At 40.6% G+C, this 23,559-nt stretch overlaps 1 protein-coding gene across 2 annotated transcripts in view; it reads left to right on the top strand.

Moving 5' to 3' along the window:
- Positions 1-23,559, top strand: part of oca2 (oculocutaneous albinism II) — a 42,010-nt gene that overhangs the window by 13,310 nt on the left and 5,141 nt on the right. For both annotated transcript variants that reach the window (XM_078790250.1, XM_078790249.1), the window contains 11 exons: positions 1,510-1,581; positions 1,658-1,723; positions 4,523-4,579; positions 9,861-9,985; positions 10,484-10,622; positions 13,706-13,838; positions 15,173-15,320; positions 16,744-16,801; positions 16,928-17,036; positions 22,309-22,436; positions 22,911-22,970. In XM_078790250.1, the coding sequence (XP_078646376.1) occupies positions 1,510-1,581; positions 1,658-1,723; positions 4,523-4,579; positions 9,861-9,985; positions 10,484-10,622; positions 13,706-13,838; positions 15,173-15,320; positions 16,744-16,801; positions 16,928-17,036; positions 22,309-22,436; positions 22,911-22,970 (1,095 nt within the window). The remainder of the gene's footprint in view (positions 1-1,509; positions 1,582-1,657; positions 1,724-4,522; positions 4,580-9,860; positions 9,986-10,483; positions 10,623-13,705; positions 13,839-15,172; positions 15,321-16,743; positions 16,802-16,927; positions 17,037-22,308; positions 22,437-22,910; positions 22,971-23,559) is intronic.

Below are 23,559 nucleotides of genomic sequence, written 5' to 3'. Positions count from 1 at the left end.
GCTTGTATGCTTCACTGCTTTCCATCTAGTTGCTTATTGCTGATTTCAATTGGGATTTGAGTCCGTACTGTACAGATAAATAGATATTGTCACTTTCTCTGTAGTATTTCAAATCGGCGGTGGGGGTATGTGAAAATATTTGTCCCCGAGTGGGGGCATGACAGAAAGTAATTGAGAACCACTCCCCTACAACACACTTGATTCGGCATCTAAATTGCATTTAAAGAAAACTAAATTCCCAAGTGTGTGGCCTTTATGCTCATGAATGAACACAAGAGACTTATTTTTAAGTTAAATAAAACTGCACCGGGCCGCACAGTGATTAAGTGGTTAGCATGCAGGCCTCACAGCTAGGAGACCCGAGTTCAATTCCACCCTCTGCCATCTCTGTGTGGAGTCTCCCCGTCCATGTGTGGGTTTTCTCCGGGTACTCAAAAACATGCTAGGTTAATTGGCCACTCCAAATAGTCCTTAAGTATGAATGTGAGTGTGAATGGTTGTTTGTCTATATCTGCCCTGTGATTGGCTGGCCACCAGCCCTCTCTCCCGAAAACAGCTGGGATAGGCTCCAGCATACCCCTGTGAACCCTTGTGAGGATAAGCGGTAGAAAATGAATGAATGAATGAATAAAACTGCGCCAGTTTCTTTGAAAAAAAGGTGATATATCCTGAAAAAAGATTACACTCTCATCTTTCATCAGAAAAAAAAGTTAGTTTCTACCTTTTTCCGTTCTTAAGTAATCAGCAGTAGAACATAAGTTTCAGCAAAATATCAGTTTGCAGTTTGCAGAAAAAGGTTTTTACATTTCAAGCATAACTTTCACTTTGACACAATTGTAGCATATATATTTAGCCAAAATGTCTAAACAATGATACCACAGCATAAACAACACAAAAACATTTCGTTTTTTTTTCGGCTTAAAACTGCACCAAACATGATGTCTTTTATTGTGGAGTTGCATTATCACGTGTTTACATGCAGAGAAATTATTTTTTTCAGATTCAAATGTACAGTATTAACAGTTATTTAACCTTTAACATGAACATTAATGAAACTTTTACCCAATTAGCAAGTTAGCATCGTACTCAGTTCCATCTGGGAGCAGCGTCGTAACTTTAACGACATGTTTGATGAGATGCTTTATCTTGACGTGTATTTTCCGTTTTATTCCAAATCATTTCCTGCATTTATTTGTACCCAGCGTCATAAGCTTTTAGCTTCATTGCTAATCCAAAGCAAAACAGGGCGTGGTAACAGGGTAGGGTAACAGTATGGGCGGGGCAAAATCATGTTAATTGTGTCCGGTGTGCACACAGCTTTAAGCTGTCATTTCAACATTAAACTTTGGTATCAAGGTGGGGGCCTCAAACTAGCATCTCACGGGCCGCATTTGGCCCGCGGGCCGCGAGTTTGAGACCTCTGTTGTAGTGGGTAATAATGTGTTAACATAATAAATGAATATATGGGAAGTTTAAAGCAACCTTCTGTCTTCTGCTTTGACTTTTCAGATCGTCCATCGCGCTCTGGCCGCCATGTTGGGTTCATTGGCCGCCTTGGCTGCATTGGCCATCATTGGCGACGTGAGTCCATATGTGACTAGATTGGTAGCTAGTTTCCATCACATCTTTTGACGGTCTGTTGGTTGTCGTCCTGCAGAGACCCAGTCTGGTCACGGTGGTGGAGTGGATCGACTACGAGACTCTGGCTCTCCTCTTTGGCATGGTGAGATGAAATTGACAAGGATGATGTCCGCATGTCTTCCTGCATCTCAATTTTCATTCCTATGAGATTTGTGGCATGTCAGACCTTGTCTCCATGGATACAAACATGTCCCGCTTGGTTTGGTGTGAACCTGGCAAGCACCTCTGCAGGTCGGTCTGCTTATTAAAAACTAAAATTAGACCATGCAGGTTGAAATCATGGGGAAATGTCTCCTTGGAGCAGGCTGTGGTGCGCTTCGTGGTGTCCTACATGAACTGACTCAACTCATGAGGTCATGTCTCCAGCTACTGAAACCATTAACAATAGACATAGTATATGTCATAGTATTCTAGAATGGAGGTTATTTCATTCATGCCCGAAAAAGTCAAATAACATGCAATATATGCCCATGAGTCTTTTGTCTCATGTAGTAAATCTGTCCAAACAAGATTAGCTCCAGATTTGTAGTCCGACCAGTAGCCTCTCGGACCATGCAGTATTTTATTGTGCAAGCGTCTTCTCGCATGGCAACAGGATTTAGATTGGATAAAAGCGCAGACATTGCATAAAACTGGCCAGTCCACACATTTGCGCATGTGTAAAAATTTCCTTTCGATGAGTAACCTTCTGCACGTGTTGCCCCTCCACCACCTGGAGGGGTTGTATGCCTTGAAAATCCTGTGGTACAGAATAAGGAAGACAATCCACGATGACTTGACGTATATTCACCCTCAGGATTTATTCTTCCTCTCAAAAATAACAACACTTCAGATATCATAAGATGACCACATCAACAATTACACATTTCACATTTTTCAGTTAGCCTGCTTCATGCTATTAACTGTACATTAAAGCTGGCTAGCATTAGCCATTTCGCTAATGTTCAAATGCTCGACAACACATTTTGCAACAAACATTTGGCAGTCAGCTGTTTACTCTAGCAACTTTCTAAACTCTTTACAGCCGTTAAAATATAAATTATCTCTACTTTATACTAACCTGTGGTACAGAATAAGGAAGACAATCCACGATGACTTGACGTATATTCACCCTCAGGATTTATTCTTCCTCTGTCGTTTTGTCACCTTCTCTATACCACCATCGCTGCTAGCATCCCCTAGTGGACCTTGCGGTATTACACCCAAACGCCAACAATGGAGATTTGGTTATTTTAGACACAAACATATGAAAAAATAGTAGGGTGTCTTTTTTTCTTTTACAACTGAATTTTATATGTATGACATGAACTATTACTACTCTTAAATGCTTTAACCAAATGTATGCATTTTAAACTGTTTTTTTAAAAACCATGTTACCTTATCTTTTATGTACCTTGCACAAGCTGCACGCCTCCATGCTTGTCCTGCGTTACTACAGCGTGCTAATACATGGGAGAGATGCAAGCTGAGCTCATATCCAATGTTCTTAAAACTGGACTTTAGTGTTCTAGTGTGGACTTGAGTCATCATCTGTGCAAAAAAACGTCTTTGGGCGAACCATTATTATTTACCAGTATTATTTACGGTACACCATCCAAAACCCTCAACAAACTACAATATATTCAGAATTCAGCTGCTCGCCTCCTCGCCTCCACCCGCTCCCGTGAACACATTACCCTGGTCCTTAAAAACCTCCACTGGCTTCCCGTCCCCCAACGTATCCATTTCAAAGTCCTTCTCATCACTTACAAAGCTCTCCACAATCTCCCCCCCCCATACCTCACAGACCTCCTTCATCCACACAATCCCCCGCGTCCCGTTCGCTCCTCAGACTCCAACCTCCTGGCACTCCCCTGTAAGACCAAGCTCTGCACCTGGGGAGACAGAGCCTTCTCCATCGCTGCCCCCACCCTCTGGAATTCTTTGCCCCATTCACTCCGTGACCCTGACCTTCCCTCCTTCAAAAAACAACTAAAAACCCACTTCTTTAAATCTGTTTTTAATGTCTAACTTTTTATACCTGACTGCTGCGCCCCGCCTGCCCCGCTTTGAGCCTTGTTTTAGCTCTGAATGAATGTATGGATATTGTATTTTAATGCATCGTTTACTCTATTTTTACTCAACTCTATTTTTATTTCTTTTCTCTACTGTAAAGCGTCTTTGAGTACTCTGAAAAGCGCTATACAAATAAAATGTATTATTATTATAAATTATCTTTGGCAGCAAATGAGTTAAATATGCAATCAGATCAATGTGCAGGAGTTGGCTTCATTTAAGAAAAATATATTTTCCACTGCCCAAATATTGGCCTATCTCAGGCAGCACGCCAAGGTAGCTGATAAGTCACAGGACTGTAGTGGTGGGCAAAACCATTCATTTCAGTGAACCAGATCATTGTGGTTCAGTCAGTAAAAAGATCTGTTCATTTAGTTCATTTAGTTCATTTAGTTCATTTAATTCATTTCGTTCATTTCGTTCATTTAGTTCATTTCGTTAATTTCGTTCATTTCGTTCATTTCGTTCATTTCGTTCATTTTGTTCAATTGATTGTTAGCCGTGTCGACTCCGTTCACTCATGTTCACATTCGTTCCGACTCAATTGTCGGTCATGAATGAACGGCCAACGAGTCTGTCAATCTCTCGGTCTTTCTGTCCAATGAAAAGCTAAGAAAATATGTTGTTTTTTGGGTTACAAAACGTAGAGATGCAGGCTTTCGGGACAATAGAACGATACAATTATGTAATGTCATGTAATATGCAGTATAGAAATATTGTTCTTTGGATTACAGTAAGGCAAATGTAAATCCTGGACAGGATAAAAATGGCAAATGAAGCCGTCATCTTCACTCTAAAAATGTGCTTTTGTGATATTTTCTTCCAGATGGTGCTGGTGGCCATTTTTTCCGAGACTGGTTTCTTCGATTACTGTGCCGTGAAGGTGCGTAAGTGACACTGAAATTGAGCTGTTTGTGAAATGAGCGCCGTCGTGACAGATCCCATGATGACGATTCGAGGTGACCCGAGCAAAGCGGTGCAGAGCCAGACAATCTCATTAGTTCCCTTTTCTGCTTCATTTTGTTAAGTGGAGAAGCTGGTCAGAAGTAGGTCAGCCTGTGTTTGCCACAGGACTGCAATCAATTTGTGGCAGTGGTGGGTCGCTGGGTTGCATCATCGGACATACACGCAGTTGAAAGGCTTTCTTTCCAGGCATGAGTTTCACACAGATATGTCTTTGAGCGTGAAATGATGGGGTGGTGACCTTTTTGGGTCACAGTGTTTCAAGGTCAGCGTGACATCACAGGTGATGTGGCTTGCTGAACCTTTTAGTGAGTGGGGGCTTGAGTGTAAATTGAGTTTGAGTGTAATTCTCCTAGCGGCATACGGGAATATGATGCGGCTCCTCCAGTGGAGCACTTCTTCATCTCCCGTGTGGGTCAAGCATGTGCGTCATCTCTAGCAAGTCTCGCTTTTAATCCCAAATATTCTCTCTAGTGACGGAGGTGAGTGGGGCCATCTTTCTTTAGACGTTGCCGAGCGCAACACAGTCTCATCAATTCTAAAGTGCAAGGAAAATGAGGGCCGCCTCTCCGAATAAAGACCACTTGGCTGTTCGTGGACGTCTTTTTGATATTCAAGGTAGCCTCAGCAAGGGAGGCACATGCGTTTTAACATGGAACAAGTTTAGATAGTGCTTGGTTTGATTTGGACTGTACCTAATGTAGTGACCATTGAGAGTACAGTCAATTGGTTCCAGACCCGACTTTGTGAACTCCTCATTTATAAATGGAATATTTTCAGAGTTGGAGCACAAAAAGCCTGTTTACGACCTGGTAAATATGTTTTTTAACCTAATTAGAGCCCTCAAAAGATGGAATAACACCCCTATAATCACCATTACACTTCTATTACCTATAGTAGACACAATAAGAGACAATCGGTGATTGGCTAGTGACCAGTCCAACCTCTCGCCCAGTATACTCTTGCGACTCTAATGAGATTAAGTGACATGTAGGAGATAATTACAACTTGTGTTGCTGTAAATGTGTTCCAGAGTGGGACAGGAAGTGACATCAGAGGTTCTGAGTTGGGTTTTAGTTTGCCGTGGGTTAACGTCTTAGGGATTATTGTGCCCGCTGTGAGATCATATCCACCATAAATTGAATATTTTGGTGTAAATTTCCATAATAAATTGAATATTTTTGTATTTAGAGCTTAAAAAACCTGTTGATGCCTGTTTATTAGAGCACTCTAGACATGATATAACATCCCTATAATCACCTTTACACTCCTATTACCCAATATAGTACACCCTATGTTCCCAAATGGGCAACGCGGGCCCCAAGAGGTACATCCATATCAAACTTTAAACTTTCATATCAAGGCGGGGGCCTCAAACTAGTGTCCTGCGGGCCACATTTGACCCGCGGGCCGCGTGTTTGAGACCCCTGCCGTAGGGAGTATGTGAATAAAAATGAAAAACTGCTTGACTACATTGTCACCGAACACTGACATTTACGTAATGCACTCGAACGCCTCATATGAACAGCCACAGCCAGTAGTCCAGTGCAGAAGAAATGTGACAAAATGAACACTTAGAGCTAATGATATGTTTGTCATCTGCATTTTAAGGATCCTTGGAGCTTTTTAGAATAGGGACAGCCTTTGTACACCACAATGACATCATGCACCCTGCAAACGCACACCTGAAGGATGCAGACCCTGGAATGGTACACAGTTCTGGGATCGCAGCTGGACTGTAAAGCTTGTCTTAGAAGACCATTTGCCCTCCGAACAGAGGGGGAGGTCTGCGGCACCCCCCCCCCCCCCCCACATACAATGCTGTCCTTTTATCCCTTCTGAAAAGATTCAATCATTTGGCCTCTGACAAATAAACAAGGAAAGGTCATCTTGGTTTCAGGTGGGTCCATGACCATCAGTACATCTGAATGGGAAGCTAACAAAGCTGGTATAATGGAGGCCCCACTCCATTCTATCTTGTTATCTTCCTGTTGTAGATAAGCACATACATGTTGCAGTATACATCCAGGGATGAGTTGAAAATATTCCATTCCTAACCTAAATTCCTAAGCTCATATGGTAGCCCGTGTCTGCCACTGGAAGAAACAATAATCCCAATGGTAAATTCATTCATTCATTCATTTTCTACCGCTTTTTCCTCACGAGGGTCGCAGGGGTGCTGGAGCCTATCCCAGCTGTCTTTGGGCGAGAGGTGGCCAGAGGTGGCCAGCCAATCACAGGGCACATATAGACAAACAACCGTTCACACTCACATGAAACCCACGCATGCCCGGGGAGAACATGCAAACTCCACACAGAGATGGCCGAGGGTGGAATTGAACCCTTGTCTCCTAGCTGTGAGGTCTGCGTGCTAACCGCTAGACCGCCGTGCCGCCCCCAATGGTAAATTGTAATTCTAAAATAAAAAAAATCCAAACTATCAGCTAAGAAATTCATGATTATGAGATAATGTTCTGAGTGCCATGTGATGAATGCTGCAGTGAACATGCACTGTTCATATCTCATCATTTTGACTTTTTATCTCATAATTATGACTTTAATTATGACTCTCATCATCATTTTTACTTTTTGTGTCAATAGTTTTGACTTTCTTGTCTCATAATTATGACCTTTTATCTCAGGTTATCAATTATGATGTTTCATCTCATTCTTTAGACTTTTTAGGTTTTTATGTCATAAGGACAACCTTTATCTTGTAATTTTGACTTTTTATCTCATAATCATGATATTTTATCTCATTATTTAGACGGTTTTTATGTTTTAATGACATCCTTTATCTTGTAATTTTGAATTTTTAGCTCATAATTATGACTTTCCTGTCTCATAATTATGACCTTTTATCTCAGGTTATCAATTATGATGTTTCATCTCATTATTTAGACAGTTTTTATGTCATAACGACAACCTTTATCTTGTCATTTTGACTTTTTATCTCATAATTATGATATTTTATCTCATTATTTAGACGGTTTTTATGTTGTAACAACAAACCTTTATCTTGTAATTTTGACTTTATATCTCATAATTATGACTTTCCTGTCTCATAATTATGACCTTGTATCTCAAAATTTGATTTTTTTAATCTCATAATTATGACTTCCTCATCTCATCATTTTTACTTTTTGTGTCATAGTTTTGTCTTTCTTGTCTCATAATTATTACCTTTCATCTTAGAATTTTGATTTTCTTGTTTCATAATTACGAACTTTTATTTCAGAATTTTATCTTTTTATCTCTATAGTTATGAATACATCATAATTACGATGTGCTATCTCATAATTTAGACTTTTTATTGCATAGTTATGACTTTCCTATGTTGTGATTGTGACTTTTTATCTCGTAGTTTTGACTTTCTTGTCTCCTAATTATGACCTTTTAATTTTAGATTAGATTTTCAACTTTTTGAATTGTGAACTTTTATCTCAGATTTTGACCTTTTTAATCTCATAATTTCTCATAATTTAGACTTTTTATTGCATAGTTATGACTTTCCTATGCCATGATTATGACTTTTTATCTCGTAGTTTTGACTTTCTTGTCCCCTAATTATGACCTTTTATTTCAGAATTTTGACTTTTGTTCTCATAATCATAATTTAGATAGTTTTGATCTCATAATATCAACCTTTATTTGAAATTTTGTCACAATTTTCCCACAATTATGACTTTCTTGTTTCATAATTATGACCTTTTATCTCAGAATTTTAACATTTTATTCCCTAATTTATATTTATGATGGTTTACCTCATCATTTTTTGACATAGTTATGACTTTCCTATCTCATGATTACGACTTTTTAGATAGCTAGATAGACTCCCTTTATTGTCATTGCACAAAAACACAGTAGTGAAATTGCCAACGAAATGTCGTTGCCTGGCTCCCATATAATAACAGACACAAAAGATAAGTAATAATAAATAATAATAATAATAATAATAATGTGGAGAATAAATAGATAGAATAGACACCAAATATGAACAACATAATGTAAAGTGCAGCGTGAACAGTAAATTGGCCAAGTAATTTAAATAAATAATAATAATGTAAGTAAAGGTAGAGGGGCTTATTTGGCATTCAGCAGTCTGATGGCCAGGGGGAAGTAGCTGTCTCTGAACCTGGTCGTCCTACAGCGGATGCTGCAGAGCCTTCTCCCAGACGCCAGGCGAGAGAACAGTCCATGCTGGGGGTGTGTGGGGTCAGAGCAGATCCGATGGGTCCGATATCTTGTAGTTTTGACTTTCTTGTCTCATAAGTATGACTTCACTAATGTTTTATCCAATCTTTTTATGATGAGACTTTTTATGATGACTTTTATCTTTGAATTTACCATGACCTTTATAATCTTGTGATTGTGAAGTTTTATCTCGTAATTTTGGACTTTTTATTTAAATGAATAAATTTCAAAACTTTCTTATATTATGACATTTTAGGTCATAATTTCATATTTATCTCAGGATTTTGACTTTTTATCTCATAATTTGCACTTTTTGTCTCATAGTTTTAACTCTCTTATCTCATAATTGAGACTATTCATCTCATAATGATTGACTCTTGTGATTTGGACTTTTCATTTCGTAATTATGACATCACATGATTGTGACTTTTTATCTCATGATTATGACTTTGTAATAATGACATTTTATGTCATCATTTCATCTTTTTCATCTCATAATTATGACTTATGGCGGCACGGCGGTCGAGTGGTTAGCGCGCAGACCTCACAGCTAGGAGACTAGGGTTCAATTCCACCCTCGGCCATCTCTGTGTGGAGTTTGCATGTTCTCCCCGTGCATGCGTGGGTTTTTTTCCGGGTACTCCGGTTTCCTCCCACATTCCAAAAACATGCTAGGTTAATTGGCCACTCCAAATTGTCCATAGGTATGAATGTGAGTGTGAATGGTTGTTTGTCTATATGTGCCCTGTGATTGGCTGGCCACCAGTCCAGGGTGTACCCTGCCTCACGCCCGAAGATCGCTGGGATAGGCTCCAGCACCCCGCGACCCTCATGAGGAAAAGCGGTAGAAAATGAATGAATTAATTATGACTTATCACTGGGATATTTTTGTATCTCTCGGTGGCGGAATGAGTGTTCCGTACATGAAGGACTCTGGCATGTTTACATTTACACAATTCTCCTTTGGTACTTGAGTCCTGGTGATGATACTTCTTTCCGCCCCACAGGCTTACCGCCTCTCCAAAGGCCGGGTGTGGCCCATGATCATCATCCTCTGTCTCATTGCCGCCATCCTCTCAGCCTTCCTGGACAATGTCACCACCATGATGCTTTTCACGCCTGTGACCATCAGGTGTGGATTCTTCTTCATCCTTGTTGTTCTGCTCGTCCCATTTTGTTTTCATTCTCTCCATTTTAGCACTGCTCAAAGAACAAGGCTTATATCTTTGCATGACTTTTTCTATGTGGTCAGGTCAGCAAGCATTCTCTCCCAGAGACAATTTGTTTCTCCATTTCACTCCCTGCAAGCCTTTCGAGCGTGCAATTCCACAGTGTACCACAGCCAGCTGCAATCCCTCACTCTGACTGGAACAAACTATTTCTGTGTATTATTGTCTTCTCAACTTTTGTTTCTAGGTCACAGATAACAAAAAAAAAGTGTGTCTTATGTTGTCTGCGGGCCGGCGGGGAGCACATCCTGCACGGCCCTGACATTAATAGACCCGTGTGTTTTGTGCCCACGTTTACGTTTTTAGGCCTGTTTATTTTTATGATTAGATTTTTCTTGGATTTCTCCCACAGCCGCTGCGACTTCATCTGTGCTGAAGGGCTTTTCTGTGTCATAATGCAGGTTATGCGAGGTGCTCAATCTGGACCCCAGACATGTCCTGATTGCGGAAGTAATCTTCACCAACATCGGAGGCGCCGCCACAGCTGTCGGCGACCCACCAAATGTGATTATCGTGTCAAATCAGGACCTGCGCAGAGAAGTAAGTGCACTCGCTCTGCTCTGTGGCAAAACAAGGTGTCAGTTTCACACATGAAGCACTTACATCACTCTTCACCCATTGTTTTTATGGCGTTCATGGAACATCTTCTTTCTTGCCAACATAACCATTTAGGCGCTAGGGTTTTTTCAAGAAAATATTCAGTAATTGGTTGTCTGTTAAGCATTATAGAGTGTGCACACAGGGAGCATCTTAGCATCTTACCTGCATGCATGCAAATTACAAGCTCACTGATGTCCGGAGATGCTAACAGTCAGTGGTCTACCCAAGTGTTTTAAACATGGGTTGTCCCTCAAAAAACTGCAAAAAACTGCAAAAAACAACCGACATTTCTACTACCGATGTTGTACAAAAGCTACATTGCCACTCTTTGAGTTCATACACAGTAAATCGGTCTCCAGCCAGTAGCTCATGAGGTACCAGGAGCTCCTAACCATTTTTCAAGTCGTGCTCCGAAGGCTCATTCACTTATTATCCACTCGTATACCCACAAAATTAGAAAGTGGGTTTCGGCAGTAGTCTGGAAGTCCTTGGGAGCACTTGTGAGTGTGACCAATCACAGCAAAGTGGGCGTTCCTGAAGGCGAGCCATGGGTGGAATACATTTAAACTGACTGTTTTGGAAATCCCAAGCAGCTGCAATAGGTGCAGATTCTGGAAGATCTGAAACGTTTTCTGTGCTGGTTATTGTGCATAGCTGCTCTATAGGCGTCCACAACTCAATACAAAGGGGAAAAAAAATGATCATAATAGGTTGTCTTTAAATTCAGTGTAGTTTGTTGCAACATGTGATGATTAAAAATGTCATCACGGGTGGGACAAGCAATTTTCGTTGAGTTTGTCACTGCTATGACACAGACTGTGGGTTGTGTGTGTGTCTGCACTGTCTATGATGGACAATCTCTCCATAGGTTTATGCAAGCCCGAGTACTGGTATTTAGGCTGAGGTGTACACTTGATAAATGGAGGCACGCCGGTAGTAAAAATCAATTTGTGCATCAGCACAGCTGTCATAAATCTCCAGAATTAAAGCTGTCAAAACTTTTTTTCCAATGCAAGGTCCACCATCCCATTTGGTTTCCTGCAAGTTGGATTTATCAGATAGCTTAGTTCCAGCAGAAACGCTACCAAATCGTTGCTGTTCTCCGACTCAGCAGGAGCATCACCAAACAACAACCTCGCCCTCCGAGCAGCTTGGCGTGTCATCTGCTCAAGTCGCTTGACATTTTGGCCTTTTGCGCGGCGGTGGCGGCGGCGGCAGTGGCAGTATCCGCTCTGTTGATTCCAGCAAATCAAGCTCGGCCGGCCCCCACCGTCTAGTTTGTCTTGGCGCCGCTCCCCCACCCCACTGACAGAAGCGCGGGGACTCTCGTTCGGTCATGGCCGGCCTCTGATAAGGACAGCTTGTGTGTGCATGCATGGTTTGCTCGCCTGTTTGTTTGCTTGTTCTGTCATGGGGATTTTTTGGGGCGGAATCCAGAGATAGACGCGGCGGCCCAGCTGTGTGTGTGTGTGAGTGTGTGTGCGTTGTTTAGGCCACTCAGCTACATCCGAGTGTCCTTGTATTTGGGTTTGTAACAAGAGCAAGGTAGCACGCTGAATACAAAACCTGCAGCCCACTTTGGATTTATCATCTGGTGACCCCCAGCAGCAGTCACACACCACAGAAGAAGGGTGTCCCAAGTTCCTTTTATTGGCCCACTGCACATAAAAATAGAATTCAACAAGAAAAGCAAATAACCGACAACAGCAAAAATGGAAAAAAAAACAGTAGTAATTTTCCAAGAATAAAGACTTTTTTTAATGTTGTAATATTATCGGAAACAAACAAAACAACAAATGATATTGCTTTGGAAAATTAGATTGTGGAAAAGTTACACATTTACGACAATAAGGTGTAAATACTGTGGGAATAAAATCATAATTATGAGAAGAACATGTACAAGAGGAAAGTTAGAAAATCTAAATACAAGAACAGCAGAAATGGAAATAAATCCCAGCTGGAATTTAGGAAGAATAAATTCCAAAGATTTAGGGGAAAAAGTCATAAACAGAGTCACAATTTTAAAAGAAAAAAGTTTTTAAAAAATGATTTCTAAAATTTCAATATCATGAGAAAGAAACAACAATATACAATTGTTTTTGGAAAATTATGTTGGCTAAAAAGTTATAATATAATGGAATAAAGTCAAAATATTATTGGAAAAAGTCATAATATTATGAAAAGAACATTTATGAAGATTGTTTAAGAAAAAGTAGAAATATTTTGAAAATGTAAATACAAGAACAGCAGAAATGGAAATAAATCCCAGCTGGAATTTAGCAAGAATAAATTCCAAAGATTTAGGGGAAAAAAGTCATAAACACAGTCACAATTTTAAAATAAAAAAGTTTTTAAAAAATGATTTTTAAAAATTTAATATCATGAGAAAGAAACACAACAATATACATTTGTTTTTGGAAAATTATGTTGACTAAAAAGGTAAATATAATGGAATAAAGTCAAAATATTATTGGAAAAAGTCATAATATTATGAAAAGAACATTTCATTCATTCATTCATTTTCTACCGCTGTTTCCTCACAAGGGTCGCGGGGGTGCTGGAGCCGATCCCAGCTGTCTTTCGGTGAGAGGCGGGTTACACCCTGGACTGGTCGCCAGCCAATCACAGGGCACATATAGACAAACAACCATTCACACTCACATTCATACCTATGGACAATTTGGAGTCGCCAATTAACCTAGCATGTTTTTGGAATGTGGGAGGAAACCGGAGTACCCGGAGAAAACCCACGCATGCACAGGGAGAACATGCAAACTCCACACAGAAATGGTGGAATTGAACCCTGGTCTCCTAGCTGTGAGATCTGCGCGCTAACCACTCGACCGCCATGCCGCCCTGAAAAGAACATTTATGAAGATTTTTTAAGAAAAGGTTTTTCTTAAAAAACCATTTTGAATAATGTATAAAATGTATAATAACACGTATAAAAAAAGACGTGGGGCGTCTCATCCGGTCAACACACAAACAAAGTGATGGAGGTTGTCACATTTTGTGTCTCGCAGGGAATTGACTTTGCCAGCTTCACGGGCTACATGTTCCTGGGGATTGTCCTGGTCCTCCTCACCTCCTTTCCCTTCCTGCGGATGCTCTACTGGAATAAGAAGCTCTACAACAAAGAGTCCATTGAAATAGTTGGTGAGTTGTGTACCTTTTTGTGCATGTGTGTGTTTCTTGGCATGCCCTCTGTGACAACGTTCTATGCATGCGTGAATCAAGTGAAGCAAGTACCCGATTTCCAATGTGTTGCACATGTGGTTGACGTTTTTGTGTACGCACTCGGTGACCGATGACTGGAACAAATTGACTACCCAATTCACACAAGTTTCTGCACATGCACTTTGTGACGAGTGACTCAAACGACTCCAGTACCCGTTCTGTTCATGTGCTTTGTCACGGGTAACTCCCAACAAACTATTAGAGTATCCACTCGAATGAATTGAGTACTCAGTTGCACATGTGAAATTTCTTCACATGTGATTTGTGAATGGTGACTCCAACGAGTACTCGATTCACAGCTAAGTTGCACATGTGCGAGTTTCTGTTCATGCATTCTGTGATGAGCAGGATTGAGTACCCGATTCTTGTTGAACTTGTTGCACATGTGAAGTTTCTGTACACGTGATTTGTGGTAACTCCAATAAATCAAGTACTAGAGTCACCACTGGTTGCGCATGGCCATGTTTTGTGCATGTGATCTGCGTGAGATGACTCAATTCTCAACTTGTGTGGGTTTCTGTGATGGGCGACTCAAACGAACTGAGTACTCAATACCTGATTCACAACTTGTTGAGCACATGCAGGTTTCTGCGCATGCGCTTTGTGACGGGTACCTCAAACGAGCCGAGTACTCAATTCAAACAGTGACTGATATGAACTGGATTTAGGGAAATTAATAGAGTTTCCCATCAGTAGTAAGTTGGAACCCAACATAAGGATCCTGCTGTCAGGATCATGGCTGGTCAAGTCCACCCACAAAGCAGCGACATTATGACTTAAGAGGGACATTAGTGTTTAACACACAGTTGCCCCGCTAAGAGGAACCTCAACAGGGGATCAATAAACTCAGTTTGAGAAGAAAGTTCGATCGTCTCACAGGGTTGCTGTTAGTTTGTGTTGAGAATTGGACTGACTATAAATCCTCTTGGCTTGACTGGCTCAGATGCACCCACCATTGTCTGGTAATTGTAAAGATTTCTTACCAGAATAGCTCCTACTGAGGTCACCTAGCAACATCTCAGTGAAAGGACGACCACCGACTGATTCCAACACTGACGTCCACTTCCCTCAGGGCGTATGTTGGCCTCAACGCTCGTCGCCATGCTGCATTAGTCCCTCTGTGGGGCTCGCTGCTTATTTAGCAGAACGATCTTAATGTCCTCTGTCACACGTAGCCGCTGTTAACGCTCCCACCAGCGCACCCCCACCTCCACCACAACCACAACTCCCCTCACAGTCCTGTTTTGTTGTAGAACTTAAGCACGAGATCCTGGTTTGGAGACAGACGGCGCAGCGCATCAACCCCGCCAGCCGGGAAGAGACTGCTGTCAAATGCCTCTTGATGCAGAAAGTCCTCAACCTGGAAAGTCTGCTCCGCAAGATGATGAAAACCTTCCAGAGGTGCAACACAACTCAGATAATACAAAAAAATAATCCTTCTATCACAGTTTTTCAAAAATATCTTGGTGAATAAATGATGGTGTTGAGCGGATGGAGTATTTTCAAGCTTAAAAATGGCTAAAAGAAGTAAAATACAAATGTTGACAGGAGCTAGTCATGAGCTATGAAAACGAGCTTGTCAATCCATAGGAAATTGAAGGAGGTCATTCCCCAATATAACAGTCTAAAGTCATCACACAGCAACTTAACACTCCAAAGGTATATACCTAATAAATATACAGACATGTACCAATACACTGCACTGCAATGCTGGCTCTGTCCACCACAGGGAGCCACAGCCTTTTTCTCATACTAATACGACTAATACGACTTTCTTTTCATATTTCAACTCTGTTCTACTAAAATGATTTTTTTCCTTTGTTTTTTTTTATTATTTGTATTTTATTATTATTTCCAGAAATTTTGTTCTATTAATATTTTGACTTTATTCCCATTATTATTATTATAACTTTTCCCCAACTTTATGTTCCAAAAATTACAACTTTTTTTTGTTTGTTTCTCATAATATCACGACTTAAAAAAAACAACACATTTTTTCTGTGTTTTTCTGTTTTTTTTCCTGTTTTTGCTTTGTTTTTGTGCTTCTAAAATGACTTTTGAATTTTTCCTCATACGAAATAACGTTATAACAATAATAATACAACTTTCTTTGTTAATATTTTGACTTTAATCATGTAAAATGATTGATATTTGAAAAGTTTTTTTGAGGTTTTCTTCTTAACTCATTCTCTACCAAAGGCGTATATGTTTTTGGTAAAAAAAATGTTTTTTTTCAACCCGGCTGCTCGCTCCAAAAGACAAAGAGGTGATGATGCAACTCCACAATGTAAGACAACATGTTTGGTGTAGTTTGAAGCCAGAAAAACTTCTACAAGGTGGCAGAAGTGCATTTTATAAGAGCTCGGCGTCGCAACAACCAGGAAATGAAAAGTTGTGTGAAGGAGGTTATACACTGAAGGGCGCATGAAAACACGTACACACACAGTTCAGTTGAAAATGTGGAAAATAGTTGATAGTGTAAGAAATTTTGTAAGCTAACCTATGTTCTACTGCTGATTACTAAAAAGGTAGAAACAAAGTCTAATCTTTCTTCTGGTATATATCATGTCTATATACCCCAACACAATATTCTGTGTGCCTTAAAAAATAGCAGCCAAAATCATAAAAATTTTGAAAAATAGCTGGGATTGAATGAGTTAAATTCTATTTTTAGAATATGCTGTGGGTCAATAAAAATAAAAAAAAAATAGCCGTGTGCCCTTGGGTTGCACTTTGAACACCCTTGATATACAAGGTTGTTAAATAAAATAAAATGAAAATTACTCCTGCTCATTAACAATATGAAATGAAATGTGTTTGACAGACAAATTTCTCAAGAGGACAAGAACTGGGAGCAAAATATTCAAGAACTGCAAAAGAAGGTATTTTTTTTTGTTACACTTGACCTCAGATAGCAGCCAGCTATGGCAGTCGATGTTATCTCCATAATGAAGTCTTTCAAAGTTCCCCTGCCGACGTTCCTTTCCTTTTTCTTTTGTCTCCCCCAGCACAGAATAACTGACAAGGTGCTCTTGGTGAAGTGCGTATCCGTCCTCGGCGTCGTCATATTCATGTTCTTTGTCAACTCCTTCGTTCCCAGCATTCATCTGGAACTGGGTAAGTGCAGCGCGAGCTACTAATTGTTGAGGCTCGCCCCCCCGCAGGGTGCTGTTGCCACCATGTCCCCCAGCCCTGGCATTTTCATTTAGGCAAATAATGATCCGGCTGGTTGGGATAGACGGAGCAGCCTGTGGAGCTGTCACATTTCACCTATTCCAGCACTGCACATGCTTATGGCACCTGACAGTATCACACAATAGGCACAAAAGTAGGAGCTGAAAAGGCAGAGAATGTGGCACAATTGAAATTGAATTTGTATGTATCATGCAGAGCCGGCTGGCCAATTTCAGTGGGTCGCGGGTATTTGCCTGGAAAAAAAAGAACATCGTCCCTTTTTCATGATGATGATGACGATTATTCATTCATTCATTCATTTTCTACCGCTTTTCCTCACGAGGGTCGTGGGGGGTCTTCCCAGCGGGCTGTCTTCGGGCGAGAGGCGGGGTACACCCTGGACTGGTCGCCAGCCAATCACAGGGCACATATAGACAAACAACCATTCACACTCACATTCATACCTATGGACAATTTGGAGTGGCCAATTAACCTAGCATGTTTTTGGAATGTGGGAGGAAACCGGAGTACCCGGAGAAAACCCACACATGCAAATTCCACACAGAGATGGCCGAGGGGGGAATTGAACCCTGGTCTCCTAGCTGTGAGGTCTGCACGCTAACCACTAGACCGCCGTGCCGCCATGATGATTATTACTGCAATTATTATTATGTTATTATGGTGCCTGTTGTGAGATAAATAATTGTAAAATAATAAAAGCCTGTCTTTGGCCATCATGTCTGGTGAGTGTTAATAGTGACACCTAGAGGCCAGTGCAGGCTACAGTTCAACATCTTGTATTGCCTTAAAGGGGACCTATTATGCTCATTTTACGGCCCTTTGTATTGAGTTATGGACTACTATAGAGCAGCTACACACAATAACCCACACAGAAAGCTTTCTAGTTCGTCCAGAATCTGCACCTATTTAGCTGTATTTCTTTTGATTTTGTGCTTCCAGCGAAAACGGTCTGTTATAGAAGTTGATAATAAACGCAGATTTATCTTTTTAAAATGTCGGCTTTTAACATACATATGTGTTGGATGTGGGCGGCACGGCGGTCGAGTGGTTAGCGTGCAGACCTCACAGCTAGGAGACCAGGGTTCAGTTCTACCCTCGGCCATCTCTGTGTGGAGTTCGCATGTTCTCCCCGTGCATGCATGGGTTTTCTCCGGGTACTCCGGTTTCCTCCCACATTCCAAAAACATGCTAGGTTAATTGGCCACTCCAAATTGTCCATAGGTATGAATGTGAGTGTGAATGGTTGTTTGTCTATATGTGCCCTGTGATTGGCTGGCCACCAGTCCCAAGTCCAGACTTCTGACTCTTCCACACCACCAAGTAACGTTGGAAAGGCGTAGGGCTTCAGCAAGTTTGTCTGCTAGTCCAGCTGCATAGTGGCCCATGTGCACAAGACAGTCCAGTGTGAAATGCCGTTGAAAAAAATCCATTTTTTTTGCTGGTAGGGAATCAGGAACTCCAACCACGTTGGCCTGATGGTGGCATCTTTAGGAATTGGAAACAAATGGGGCTTTCCCGTACAAGCCATTTCTAGCAATGTAAATAGAGAAGCAGAGCTTATCTTGTTTACAGCCACGCCCATATAAGTAAGTCCACTCCTCTGTGACATCACAAAGGGGCAGTTTTACCACGCCTTTTGAAATGGAACGTTTTGAGCCACCCCAAATTTTTTTCAGGGCTCACTTCCAAATGCACAAAACTCATTATCTGAAACTTTGGCATTGTTTAACACAAGAATACAAGATTCTAACTACATTTATAGGTCACAAAAGTGGAAAAAGCATAATAGGTCCCCGTTAAAGGGAAACTGCACTTTTTTTTATTTTGTCCATCATTCACGATCCTTGTGTGAAACATGAACACATATTTATTTCCCTTTTCTGTCCATTACAACACGAGAAACGAGTTAATATGAGCTAGCTAACAACGGACGTCATGGGAAATACCTAATTTGACACTAAAGCCCTCACAAAAAAACTTAAAAAAGGCCAACATTGTGCCATTGACATAACTGACTATATATATTTTGACATTGTTCTTGTAAAATTACTGCAGAACTGCACTTTGGTTACCTCAGGTTTAAAGTAAGACTGTGGTCTTGGTTTTGGAGCCGGTGTTGACTTTACCAGCGTCTATTTTTCCTGAAAGGTTTGTTGAAATTGGAATTGAAGAAATAATAACACAACAGTGGAAGGTGAATTGACTGATGTAATAAATGCTCTTGTGCTTTTATCATGTTTTTGACATACATTTTTTTTTTGGGGGGGGGGTATTTCTGGTGTGTTTGGTCCTGTTGCTTGTGATGTACATTTGTTACTGTCATTGAGCAGAGTCTGCGTGCCCGCCCCTCTGGTAATCAAACATGCTCAGCTAATTACTGAGTGCTGCTCGGGCCGTCTCTGCATGACATTTGTTTAATGGGAATGACCCCACAGCACTGTGCCAGGGGACCACCAATCCCCCCGCCCACTACCCCCCACCTCAGTCTTTTCAATTACACCTGTTTTAAAAAGATGGGCTTCATTAAAATCTCATTAAGGCTACACAGCAAGTTGTAATTGTTTGTTGCTGGTGTGGCTTGCAAAGTGACACACCTGCAAGGTGAATGAAGCATTTTCAGGCATAAAAATGGAGGTTGTTGAAAGGCCGAAACACGCCCCTGATTCAAAGGTACATGACTGATGATGTGTCCCAAAATGTACCTCCTTCCCATCGCTGAGCTAGCTAAGTTCCCATGCCACTCTCTACATCCACACCTCATGTGATTACCATCTATTGGCACAAAGCACATTTTCCATCAAGTCCCATGTATTTACAAACTTCGTGAGACACACAAGCACCAGTCTTGATGAGGCAAACAACAGGCTTTTTTTTGCAGGTTTGAATGATCTCACAACAGGCACAATAATCCATAACATCCCTTACACAGGGACGTCACTTCCTCTTCCCGAGCACCGGAACCCATTTTTGTGATGATGTCTACTCTATTGGGTAGTAGGACTATATTATTTCATATCTAGAGGGCTCTAATCATGTTTAAAAAGTGTATTTAGAAGGTCATTAACAGTGTTTCTATGCTATAATTAACAAACTAGTCCATTCTGTTTACTCTATTGGGTAGTAGGAGTATAAAGATGACTATATTATTTCATTTCTAGAGTGTTCTAATCATGTTAAAAAAGTGTATTTAGAAGGTCATAAACAGGGTTTCTATGCTGTAACTGCTATACTATTCCATTTTGTTTACTCTATTGGGTAGTAGGAGTATAAAGATGACTATATTATTTCATATCTAGAGAGCTCTAATCATGTTAAAAAGTGTATTTAGAAGGTCATTAACAGTGTTTCTATGCTATAATTAACAAACTAGTCCATTCTGTTTACTCTATTGGGTAGTAGGAGTATAAAGATGACTATATTATTTCATTTCTAGAGTGTTCTAATCATGTTAAAAAAGTGTATTTAGAAGGTCATAAACAGGGTTTCTATGCTGTAACTGCTATACTATTCCATTTTGTTTAGTCTATTGGGTAGTAGGAGTATAAAGATGACTATATTATTTCATATCTAGAGGGCTCTAATCATGTTAAAAAGTGTATTTAGAAGGTCACAAACAGGGTTTCTATGCTGTAACTCCTATACTATTCCATTTAGTTTACTCTATTGGGTAGTCGGAGAATAAATATGATTATATTATTTAATGTCTAGAGGGCTGTAATTATGTTTTTAAAAGTGTATTTGGAAGGTCATAAACAGGGTATCTATGCTAAGTACCAAACTATTCCCAAGTAGTTCTAATAATGCGATTCTCATTTAACCTGATTTGCAGGCATACTTGTTCTACCTGCTGGTTATTAAAAAGTAAGCCTGTGATATCCAAGGGGGGAAAAAATCCCTGAAATTCTTCTATTGTCCTTCTATCTCTCAACCTTGTTCGCTCAATTCCATCGCTTATGAAATGATTCCACCAAAGGACTAAAGCAATTACTGGTGATTATGAGCAATCACAGCGGATTCCTCTGAGCGGATGCACTTTTCCAACTGTTAATATCAGCAGGTGCCAGCCTGTCCCTAAGATAACGTGCAGGTCATAACAGTACTGCCGAGCCAGAAAATGGATGATTCTCATTTATTTGGCTCTATATCAGAAATGTCCAATGTCTGGCCTCAGGGCCATTTGCTGCCCAAAAAATATATATATATTATAATATAATAATAATGATAATACTGTATAATTAAAAACTAAATATATATATGATAATATACTAGGGCTGTCCAAAGTGGCACCGAAGTGTCGTTTGACGTCGTTGACATTTTTTAATGTCCTGCCGCAGATTAGAACAATATCATTTCACATGCAAATGAACAAAAAACCCCCCAGCAAAAATGGAAAAATTAGCATGTAGTTTAAGAATAAAAGCATATCATAATGGTAGCATAACACAGTGTTAACACTATTTTTAAAATAATATGATAGAGTGGTTAGCGTGCAGGCCTCACAGCTGGGACACCCAAATTCGATTCCACGTGTGGGATTTCTCCGGGTACTCCGGTTTCCTCCCACATTCCAAAAACATGCTAGGTTAATTGGCGACCCCAAATTGTCCATAGGTATGAATGTGAGTGTGAATGGTTGTTTGTCTATATGTGCCCTGTGATTGGCTGGCCATCAGTCCAGGGTGTACAGACAGCTAGGATAGGCTCCAGCACCCCTGCAATAATCGGTAGAAAATGAATGATTACAACTAGGGATGTCCAATATTGGCTTTTTTTGCTGAAAACCGATATGCCAATATTGTCCAACTCTCAATTTCCAATATTGATATTAGCCGTTACCGATATGTGTAACAACAACGTGTTAAGAGAATACCCTCACAATAATATGGGCATAAAATCCTAATTGCAAAAAGAAAACATACGATACTAGAGGAAAGTTGAAAGTTGAAACCCCAGCTATAATTCTACAAGAATAAAGTCAAAATATTAAGAGAAAAAAGTTCTAGTCTGATAAAGAAATAAAATGAACTTTACAAGTGGAAAATTCAAATAGTAGTTTAAAAGCAAAAAACAACAACAGCAGAGACAAAGAATTGCAAATTGACCAAAAAAATGGACTGTGAATATGATGTATGCATGATTTATGATGACCACTGGTCCATACATTGTTCAGACCTTTTTATTGTCTTCTACTCAGGTTGGATTGCCATCCTGGGTGCTCTGTGGCTTCTGGTTCTGGCTGACATTCAGGACTTTGAGATGATCTTGCACCGCGTGGAGTGGGCCACGCTGCTCTTCTTTGCCGGCCTCTTCGTTTTGATGGAGGTGCGTCACCCCGCCTCTCTAGCTCCTTACAAAATATTAGTAGTCCAGATCATACAATAATGGCGGCCCTGGGTCTATTCCTATGAGGGCGATGTCATCGGGAGCTACATACAGTATACTCATTCATAAATCATCACTGTATTGTGGTTGAATATAACCTACGTATTAATCAGAAATGCCTTTTTAAGCAAATGTTACACATTTTTATAGCAAGGGTGTCCAAAATGACAGCTGGGGGCTGTTTGCGGGGCACTGTTTTTTTATGAACCAACGGCACATATAATTTAACAAGAAAACAACAGCGAACATGGATAAGGGAGCGGTAAACAGGTAGCGTCAAATGTATTTGTAGCGGTGCTAATGTATCTGTGGCAGGCCAGCCCAAATCAACACATGAATGGGAAGTAATGCGAATGCGAGTAATCACGCCGCCCGCTTGAACTATCTGTTGAATCATTTGTCTTGATTTTGCAGGCTCTGGCCCAGCTGCAGCTCATCGACTACATCGGAGAGCAGACGGCGCTGCTCATCAAAGTGAGTGTCTCATTTTGGCCAGCATCCCTCATGACGTGACGCAGGTGATGTCATATTACATTCCCTTATGCTCCACGGCTAAAACAATTCAATGATTTTCTTTACATCTTGACTTTGCACTTCAAAATGCCATGCTATCTGCCGGGCGTAAGATTGCCGCGGTAATAAGCACGTCAGCTCCTGTTTAAGCCGGCGGCCCCCTGGAGAGCCAATAATCACTCCTGACAGGCGGCGCAGGCATTCGTAGCTTCTGACTTCCTGTGTTAAAAGAAACAGCACATCTGCATGCAAGCAGAGGACAGGTACAAGTGGAGAAATATGGGGGATGATGATGGGGGTCAGAATATTAAAAAAGTCATTGGCGATACCTGATACCATACCGATGACTTTTTTGTAGAGATGCTCATCACAGAAATCTCTCGTTTATCGTGCTTAATTGGTTCTCGACTGGGCCATGATAAGTGAGTTTCCACGAAAGAAGATTCCTGTTTTATAAATTGAGCACAGGAGACCTATTATGACCTTCTAAATACAGTTTTATCATTACTAGAATCATCTTGACCAGGGGTCTCAAACACGCGGCCCGTGG

The sequence above is a fragment of the Doryrhamphus excisus genome, linkage group LG4 (assembly GCF_037039965.1).
Source record: "Doryrhamphus excisus strain RoL-2023G ecotype Guam linkage group LG4, RoL_Dexc_Guam_v1.1, whole genome shotgun sequence".
Taxonomy (NCBI): Eukaryota; Metazoa; Chordata; class Actinopteri; order Syngnathiformes; family Syngnathidae; genus Doryrhamphus; species Doryrhamphus excisus.
The sequence above is the reverse complement of the archived record's forward strand: the minus strand, read 5'-3'. Positions and strand labels throughout refer to the sequence as shown.